The sequence below is a fragment of the Colobus angolensis genome, unplaced genomic scaffold (assembly GCF_000951035.1).
Source record: "Colobus angolensis palliatus isolate OR3802 unplaced genomic scaffold, Cang.pa_1.0 Scaffold80, whole genome shotgun sequence".
Lineage (NCBI taxonomy): Eukaryota > Metazoa > Chordata > Mammalia > Primates > Cercopithecidae > Colobus > Colobus angolensis.
Genome location: NW_012121821.1, coordinates 2,605,799 through 2,616,022, shown reverse-complemented (window position 1 = coordinate 2,616,022; position 10,224 = coordinate 2,605,799). Strand labels below are relative to the sequence as shown.

The 10,224-nt window shown below is 41.4% G+C and overlaps 1 protein-coding gene across 2 annotated transcripts in view; it reads left to right on the top strand.

Annotated features, from left to right (window-relative positions):
* Nucleotides 1–1,969: 1,969 nt before the first annotated feature.
* TMBIM4 (transmembrane BAX inhibitor motif containing 4) overlaps nucleotides 1,970–10,224 on the top strand; it is a 32,902-nt gene continuing 24,647 nt past the window's right edge. Inside the window, exon 1 of one of the 2 annotated variants that reach the window (XM_011929254.1) lies at nucleotides 1,970–2,181. In XM_011929254.1, the coding sequence (XP_011784644.1) occupies nucleotides 1,986–2,181 (196 nt within the window). In that variant the 5' untranslated portion in view covers nucleotides 1,970–1,985. The remainder of the gene's footprint in view (nucleotides 2,182–10,224) is intronic. The other variant, XM_011929255.1, reaches the window with a different exon arrangement.

Sequence of the window (10,224 nt, the reverse complement as noted above, 5' to 3'; positions counted from 1 at the left end):
CATTTCTCTGATCAACTTTTCATCTATTTATTAGCCACTTGGCTATGTGTGTGTGTGCATATGTGTGTGTGTGTGTGTGTGTGTGTGTGTGTTAGGTTCCTGTTCCAATCTTTTGTCTATTTTTCTATTGACTGTCTTTTTTTGGTCTGGATTTATAACAATTGTTTTTATATTCTGAAAAGAAGCCTTATGTAGGTTATATGTATAGCAGATATCTTCCACTACTCTATGGCTTCCTTTTCACTCTCTTATGGTATATTTTGATTACTAGAAATTCCTAATTTTAATATAATTTAATTTGTCAATCTTTTCTTTTGAAGTTAAGTGCTATTTTGTGTCTGGTTTCAGAAACCTTTGCCTTCCTCCAAATCATATTCTCCTGTACCATTTTCTTTAAGTTTTATTGTTTTGCCTTTCACATTTAGATCCACAGTCTATCTGGAATTTATTTTTTTGTAATTGGTAAGAGGTAGAGGATCAAACTTTGCTGATGCTGTTTTTAGTCAATACAAAGGTGGGTTCCCAACGTAGCTCCCATTTGTCCACTATAAAAAAATTCCATTATTATGGCAGGGCAGAGAAAGAGGGGATGGCTTCAGGTTAGGATGGGAGAGAAAATGGATTACATTCCCAGTCTCATCTGAAGTGAAATTTATCTCAGATTTTTCTCAACAAGTGTTTTAAGTCCTCTCACCTGGAGAGTGACTAACGTGATAGAGGCCATATCCCACTCACCTATCCATTCCACAAACTAAAATGAGGGGCTGGACACAGTGCTCATACCTATAATCTCAGCACTTTGAGAGGCCGAGGTGGGGGGATCACTTGAGCCCAAGTTCGAGACCATTATGGGCAACATGGCAAAATTCCATCACTACAAAAAATACAAAAAATTATCCAGGTGTGATCACCTGACCTCAGGAGGTTCAGGCTGCTGTGAGCCTAGACAGCGCCACTGCACTCCAGCCTGGGTGACAGACTGAGACTCTATCTCAAAACAAACCAACAAAAACAAATTAAAATGATGTGCTTGTAAAATGTAAAATCATAAAAGATAAAGTTTTATTTTTGTTTTGTTTTTCTTATCATTATGGAAGTGAGGTTAGTTATTTTGGCAAAGGCTTCTGAGGACGTCAAGTTTAAGGATTTAGTTTCAGAATAGACTGTTCCACAACTGTTCTGAAATCCACTTGCTAAGTGTTCGGGTGTTGTGGTTAAGGTGAGAACTGGGCAATGTGGGTAGCTCAAAGTAAACTTACCAAAACAATTCCAAGGGACTCTAGGATGACACTTCTCTGAGTATGTCTACACCTCTTTATATTGGAATGACAACAATATCATGAATATTCACTCTAATCCATTGTGTTTGCCACCGTCATCTCTCAAGAGTAATAAAACTTTATCCCCTTTTCTCTGCCTTTGATCACGGCCCTCTTCAATGTATTCTACTTCTGGCATAGGATGATCTGGCCTTTGCTTATCTCTATCTCTCCAGCCTCATTCTTTGCCACCTGTCCCCTACACCAGCTGAGCTTCACCATCTCCCTCTTTGCAGAGGTTGGTCACTTGAGGACCAGCCTACATTACTGCTCTTTCTCTGGTTGGCCCCTACTTGCCTTTCAGGATTAAATATTACTTCATTCAGAAAGCCTAGTTTATAGGAAGTGCCCAACAAATATATATATTATTATTTTAAAATAATAGTAAAAACGCATCCTCGGTGTGATTATTGAAAGAGTGGATGAATGAGATGTGTATTTGTTGAGTGGATGGGTGACTGGGACTTGGGTTCTACCACTAGCGACTCTCCAGGTGAGAGGACTTAAAAAGTTTGTTGAGAACAATCTGAGAAAAGTTTCACTTCAGATGACGCCGGGAATGTAAACCATTTTCTCCTGCATCCTAACTCGGAGCCATTCCCGCTTTCTCCGCCCAGCTGGAATTTTTGAGGCGAGAAAATCGACTCGCTCCGGGTTCGCCCGCCGATGCCGCTCGACTTGTTGGGGCTGGGCTCTTCTTCACGGAAGTGGATAGGAGGCGGTTGCGGTTGCTCGGCCTGGGCAGGTAGGGGTGGTGTTGCCGTCATGGCTGACCCCGACTCCCGGTACCCTTGCTCCTCGATCGAGGACGACTTCAACTATGGCAGCAGCGTGGCCTCCGCCAGCGTGCACATCCGAATGGGTACGTTGTCCCCTCTCCAGTGCCTCCCAGCCGCTCGTCCCCAATGGTCGGCCTTTAGAAGCCGACTTCCGGCTTCAGAGGGACAGCGGCCATCTCCCGGGACTCACAGGAGAAAGAGGGCTGAGCTCCCTGCCCTCTTTCTCCGGGGACCGGAGGACTGGCGCCCTCCTCTGGGAGTCGGGAGAGGCGCTCCCTCCCCTCCTAGCGGGTGTAGGAGGGCCCAGGCCCAGAAGACTTGCGGCTCCCCTCTGTGCGCCTAGGATCCCCAGCGGGCGCATGCAAACAGCCGCAGCCTTAATTTGGCATCTTGAAGTGAAAAGAAACGTGGTGGAAATGAATCAGTTGATCACTGTGACGTACACACGAGTGGAATCAGCGACCTAATGCTTTTCTTCTGTGGGGTGCCGCGTTATATGTTTATATTTACCGTCCTATGCTAGGCTGTAAGCTCCCTGACGGCACTATTTCCTGTCCGCAGAATGCAACAGGTCTTTCTGAGTATTATTGAGGAAGTTGCTGAACATAAAAGCTTCCTAAGTCGGTATGAATGTTTTAAGTTATTACGTAGTAGCCAATGGGCAGAAATTTTTGAATTTAAAATCCTTAGCTTCATCTACGTGGAAGCCATTGTCTGCTCTAGTTTGGCCATTTGATCACCGAAATTGCCCCAGACTTTCAGCCTGTCTAGGCAGCTGGAACTTGTTCTGGAAAAGGAAAGATGAAGATAGTTCTGATGTGCTAAGAATCTTGGTGCCTAGAACTTGTTCTGGAAAAGGAAGGATGAAGATAGTTCTGATGCACCAAGAATCTTGGTGCCTAGCATTTATATTTTTGGAATTGAATTTTGAAATTATTTTGGCAAGTTAATTAAGCTTTTTTTTAAAAAAATTGTGGTAAAGTACAGGCAACATAAAATTTACCATCTTAACTATTTTTAAGTGTACAGTTCAGTAGTGTTAAGTTATTCACATGGTTGTGCACTGTTAAAAGAAAAGCTTTAGACACATTAAATCTAACAGAGTTTAAGCAGAGAATGATTTGTGAATTGGGCAGGTCCTGGAACCAGAATAGGTTCAGAGTGACCAGTGCTGCCTCTTGGTGGGAGAAAATTTATGGAGAGAGAAAGAGAAAGTAAAGTGATGTACAGAAAATGGAAGTGAGGTACAGAAACAGTTGATTGGTTACAGCCTGGCTTTTGCCCTATTTGAACATGGTTTGAACACTTGGCCGTCTTTGGTTGGCTGAGACTCAGTGATTGGTTCAAGCGTAGGTTACAGCTTGTTTACACATTCAGTTAGGTTATAGTTCACTATATACCGAGAACTCCTAGGCCGAACTTAAAATATCTAAAGGGATAACTTTAGACTAAACTTATACACCATCGAATATCCAGAACTTTTTAATCTTGCAAAACTGAAACTCTGTACCTATTAACTCTCCATTCCTTCCTTCCCCCAGTCCCTGGAACCACCATTTCACTTTCTCTTTTTGTAAATTTGGCTTCTCTGATACGATCAGTATTTGTTTTTTTGTGATTGGCTTATTTCAATTATCATAATGTCTTCAAATACATCCATGTTGTGGCATATGTTAGAATTTCCTTTTTTTTTTTGAGACAGGGTCTCACTTTGCCACCCAGGCTGGAGTGCAGTGGCAAGATCACTGCTCACTGCAGCCTCTACTTTCTGGGCTCAGGTGATCCTCTCACTTCAACCTCCCAAGTAGTTGGCATTACAAACGCAGGTCACCATGCCTGGCTAATTGTTTTGTATTTTTGGTAGAGGCGGGTTTCTCCATGTTGCCCCGGCCAATATTGAACTCCTGGACTCAAGCGATCCTCCCACCTCAGCCTCACAAAGTGCTGGGATTACAGGCATGAGCCACTGCACCTGGCTGCAGAATTTCCTTTTTAAGACAATAATATTACTTTGTATGTATATACCAAAGTTTGTTTATTCATCCATTGATGGATATTTGTGTTGCTTCTACCTCTTGACTTCTACCTCTTGACCGTTTTGAATAGTGTTGTCATGAATATAGGTGTGCATATACCTCTTCAAGACCCTGCTTTAATCCTTTTGAATATATACCCAGAAGTGGAATTGCTGGATTGTGTGGTAGTTTTATTTTTGATTATTTAAAGAACTGCCATACTGTTTTTGATGGGGGCTACATCATTTTACTTTCTCAGCAACAGTGCACAACGGTTCACCTTATTCTACATCTTTGCCAACACATTCTATTCTTTTCTTTCTTTTTTAAAATGAAAGTAGCCATCAGATGAGTGTGAGGTGATATGTCCCTTTGGTTTTGATTTGCATTTCTCTAATGATTTAATGATGTTGCACATTTTAAAAATATGCTTGTGGGGCATTTATGCATTTTCCTTAGAGAAATGTTATTCAAGTCCTTGGCCCAATTAATTTTTTTAAAGCAATTTTAGGTTCATAGCAAAATTTAGCAAAAAGAACAGTGTTCTTATGTACCCTTTCTGCTTTTCCCCAAGCCTCTTGCACTAATAACATTCTGTACCAGAGTGGTACATTTGAAATTTAAGACTTCTGTTTATCAAAGAACACAACAGAGTGAAAAGGCCTATAAAATAGGTGAAAATATTTGCAAATCATATATCCTATAAGGGGCCAATATCCAGAATACATAAGGAAATCCTACCATTCAATAACAAAAAACAACCTGATTTTAAAGTGAAGAAAGTCAAGAGAATAAGATAGACTACACACTGGGAGAAAATATTTGCAAAAGAAATATCTAATAAAGGACTGTTACCCAAAATATACAAAATAACTCTTAAAACTCAACAATAAGAAGACAAATAGCCTGATTAAAATACAGGCAAAAGACTTGAACACATATCCTACTAAAGAAGATTCACAGGGTTGGGTGCAGTGGCTCACACCTATAATCCTAACACCTTGGGAGGCCAAGATGGGAGAATCACCTGAGCCTGGGAGGTTGAGGCTGCAGCAAGCTGTGATTGTGCCACTGCACTCCAGCCTAGGCAACAGAGTGAGACCATGTCTCAAAAAAAAAAAAAAAAAAAAGGATCATATATACCAGGATTTATTATTGGAGCTCTGTTGTATTCCATTGGTCTATATGTCTCTGTCTTTATGCTATTACCACACTGTTTTGATTACTGTGGCTTATGTAAGAATAAGTTTTGAAATCAGGAATGTGAGATCTCCAACTTTGTTGTTCTTTTTAAATATTGTTTTGGCAATTTGGGGTCCCTTGACATTCCATATAAATTTTAGAATGGACTTTCTATTTCTGTGAAAGATGCCATTGGGATTTTGATAAGGATTGCATTATCAAACTGAACATCAGTTTTCCAATGTACAATGATGGATGTATTTCCATTTATTTGTGTCTAATTTCTTTCATTAGTGTTTTGCAGTTTTCAAATTTGTCTTCTTAGTTTATTCCTAAGCATTTTCTTCCTTTTGATGCTGTTGTAAATGGAATTCTTTTCTTAACGTCTTTTCCAACCTTCTCATTATTAGTGTATAAAAATGTAACTCATTTTGCATGTTAATTTTGTATCCTGCATCTTTGCTGAATTCATTTATTCTAACAGTTTATGGAATCTTTAGGGTTTTCTACATGTAAGGTCATGTTGTTTGTGAACAGAGGTAATTTTACTCCTTTCTTTCCAATATGGATGTCTTTTCTTTTTCTTGCCCAATTGTTCTGGCGAGGACTTCCAGTACTATGTTGAATAGAAATGGCAAAAGCAAATATCCTTGTCTTATTCCTGATCTTAGAGGAAGAGTTTTCAGCTTTTCACCACTTAGTAAGACATTAGCGCCGGGCTTTTCATATACGGCTCTGGAGGCCAAAATAACTCCATCTGGGTTGCTAATCTGCCTTGTTGACTTCTGACTAACCCCAGTTCCAGGAAACCCTCTAAGATTTCCAATTTATCTGTGGTTCCTTGTATAAGAGTATGTACTTACCATAAATCCTGACCTTAGGTCAAAACAACCTTGATGTTATCTTCCTTCAGTTGTCCTACAATCCCTTCTGAATCACCCTTTCACTCTGGTATATAAACCTCTAGGTCGGGGGATTTATGGCCCATAGATCCACCATCTTTTCTCTGCCCAAGACAGAGACACAGAGATGGCTTCTGTTCTTATGTCCCTATTAAATGTTTTTTTCTAAAAAAATGGATTTGCCAGCCTCTCAGCTTTCTTGGAATTTGGGGGTGGATTTGCATAGAACTGCTACCATGGAACAATGGCCTTTAATATGTTTTTTTTTTTTTTTTTGAGACGGAGTCTCGCTCTATCACCCAGGCTGGAGTGCAGTGGCTGGGTCTCAGCTCACTGCAAGCTCCGCCTCCCGGGTTTACGCCATTCTCCTGCCTCAGCCTCCTGAGTAGCTGGGACTACAGGCACCAGCCACCTCGCCCGGCTAGCTTTTTGTATTTTTTAGTAGAGACGGGGTTTCACCGTGTTAGCCAGGATGGTCTCGAACTCCTGACCTCGTGATCCGCCCGTCTCAGCCTCCCAAAGTGCTGGGATTACAGGCTTGAGCCACCGCGCCTGGCCTTTTAATATGTTGAGGTAGTTTATTTCAATTCCTCCTTTATTGAGTGTTTTTATCATGAAGGGTTGTGGAATTTTGTCGAAAGCTTTTTCTGCATCAGTTGAGATGATCATGTTTCTTTTACCCCCAACATTCTGTAAATGTGTTGATTGCATTGATTAATTTTCATATATTGAACCATCCTCACAGTCCAGGAATAAATCCTAATTGGTCATGATCTGTAATCCTTTTAATATGCTGTTGAATTCTGTTTGCTAGTATTTTGTTGAGGATTTTTGCATCAGTATTCATCAGGGACATTGCTCTGTAGTTTTCTTGTAGTGTCTTTGGCTTTGGTATCAGGCTAATGCAGGCTCCGTAAAATGAGTTTGAAGGGTTCCCTCCTCTTCAGTTTTTTGGAAGAGTTTGAGGATTTGTGTTGAAGCTCAGCTTTCTAAAGTATATGTCTCTTAAACCAATAAGGCATTCTTAGATTCTGTCTGATAGGATTTGGCTCTGTGTCCCTACCCAAATCTCACCTTGAATTGTCATTCCCATCATCTGCACGTGTTGTGGGAGGGACCAGGTGGGAGGTAATTTAAGCACAGGGGCAGTTACTCTTATGCTGTTCTTGTGATAGTGAACAAGTTCTCACAAGATCTGATGATTTTATAAGGGACCTTTCCCCCTTTTGCTTGGCATTTCCCCTTTCTGGTGCCATGAGGAGAAGGACATGTTTGCTTACCCTTCTGCCACGATTGTAAGTTTCCTGAGGCCTCCCCCTGCTGTGGAAATGTGAGTCAATTAAACCTCTTTCCTTTATAATTACCCAGTCTCGGGGAGTTCTTTATAGCAGCATGAGAACAGACTAATACACCATCCAACTGTAAAATGAGCAGTGACAATGTGATACATTAGAGTAATTAACAACTGGTACTGCAAGAAATAGGAATGCATGAGAACTGTCTAACTCATAGATACCCCAAGGAGAAAGAGAGTCCCTGCTAGTCCCAGAAATAAGGAAGAGAGACAATAGGTCACTTCAGGAAAGGACAGGGATAGAATATGGCAGCCACTGCAGCAAATTAAATGACTAGAGGTGGTATCTGGTGTGTGAATAGAAGGCATTCATTAGAGAGGCCTTGGTGACTCAAGGTACTGCCATTAAGGAAACATTTGAACCATTAACATAACATTTAATAAAAATATTTTTTGGACAACCCCTTTCTAATGTATGTAAAGACAGTGAGGTAAATAAAAGTTTTGGAAGTCACAGTTACTGTTCTTAAGGCATTAGTTAGGTTGGCCACTAGCCAAACTAATCTATGCTGGCAGCTTAATTAAATTCTAAAGTGCCAAGTTTGGAGGGTGTTTGGGGAAGGAATCAAGAGTGAGTTGTTGAAGACAAAATAAAATAAAGAGACAAAGCTGTAAATTAAACATTTTGTTTGGGAATAACAAAATTGCAACTTGGGGTATACATACAGATTGGGGTGGTCTGAGGAACAAAGAGAAGGTTGGGGATTTTATTAGAAAGAACAATGTTACGTATTGCTTTGCAAGAACCTTCATTGGCACTAGAGAAGCATTTGGGAACTGGCAAACAACTATTTTGATAGTCACAGCAGGTTGTTTCAGCAGCTGCTAGGTAAAACTGTGCTATTCACCCCGAATGAGTTTTCCCTCAACTCCTCGACTCTGATTTAGTTGGGTATGATGTATAATCACTTTTACAGTGTGAACTGGAATAATCTAGGAGAGCTGTAAGAGGAAGTGAAATCCCAGTGGAGGACTGAGTTTGCATACAGTAGTCCCTCTTTTTCTGTGGCAGATACATTCCATATTGTGTTAATACAATAGCTATTAATAAGATAGAACAAATATAACAATATACTATAATAAAAGTTATATGAAGTGGTCTCTCTTTCTCTCTCAAGATATCTTATTGTAGGTGATATTTCCAGACTGTAGTTGACCATGGGTAACTGAAACCTTGAAAAGCAAAACTGCAGATGAGAGAGATCTACTGTTTGTGAAGGGAATTCACAGGGTGGAGTTGGGGGAGACAGAATTTGTGATGAGGCATGGAAAGGTGAGAATGACATGCCATACGTCATAGCGAGAATGGCCTTTTTTTAGTGATGTTGGGGAATAGTACAGTGTAGTAGAAAGAGCCCTGGATTTAAGGGTCTGAAAATTAAACACAGTCCTGGTTGACAGCAATGTAGAGAGGCAGGTTACTTTGCCTTTCTGATTCTTAGATTCCTTATCTGTAAAAGAGGCATAATTGCTGCTCTTCCAACTATACCAAGTGGTTTTAAAGGTCAGGCAATTATTTCATTTTAAATACTCCTCCAGTGTTGGCCTGCCAAAGTGCTGTGATTACAGGCATGAGCTAATACACCTGGCCTATAGACTGTTTTAAGGAAAGAATTAATTTTATTCTTGATTTGCTTCTACATCCCTCACGTCACTATAACAGAGCTGATTGCAATACCAGATACTCAGCATTTGTTCACCATAAATATTTAAATTATGCAGGAGCATTTTACTTAGGAGTTCTTATCACTAGGTTGGTAACTTAAGCTGACTACACCGGTACTAAATAAGTGGTTCTCATTTGTCTTTGGTGTGTTACTACTTAAAAGGTTAAAAATGCTCTACCTAAATAAATAAATAAATAAATAAATAAATAAAGCGGCTGGGTGCAGTGGCTCACACCTGTAATTCTAGCACTTTGGGAAGCTAAGGCTAGCAGATTGCCTGAGCTCAGGAGTTCGAGAGTAGCCTACGCAACGCGGTGAAACCCTGTCTCTACTAAAATACAAAAAATTAGCCAGGCGTGGTGGCATGTGCCTGTAATCCCAGCTACTCAGAAGGCTGAGACAGGAGAATCACTTGAACCCGGGAGGCGGAGGTTGCAGTGAGCCCAGATCGCGCCACTGCACTCCACCCTGGGCGACAGTCCCCGACTCAAAAAAAACAAAAAACAAACAGAAACCTAGTTGCTTGTAATGTGTACATTTTCTGAAAGATACTTTTTGAATGATATACATCTAAAATGTCAAGGTTCACTGGTGGAAAACAACAAATCATGAAGCTACAAAAAAATTTTGTGAGAAGGCCCCTCTGGGAAGTGAGGCGCCCATCTGCCTGGCTGCTGCCCTGTCTGGGAAATGAGGAGTTCCTCTGCCTGGCCGCCCAGCTGACTGGGATGTGAGGAGTGCCTCTGCCTAGCTGCTGCCCCCTCTGCCCGACCACTGCCCTGTCTGGGAAGTGATGAGCGCCTCTGCCCCAGCCACTATCCCATCTGGGAAGTGAGGAGCGCCTCTGCCCCAGACACCGCCCCGTCTGGCAAGTGAGGTGCGGCCTCTGCTTGGCTGCCGCCCAGTCTGGCAAGTGATGAGCGCCTCTGCCCGGCTGCCACCCATCTGGGAAGTGATGAGCACCTCTGCCCGGCCACCGCCCTGTCTGGGAAGTGATGAGCACCTC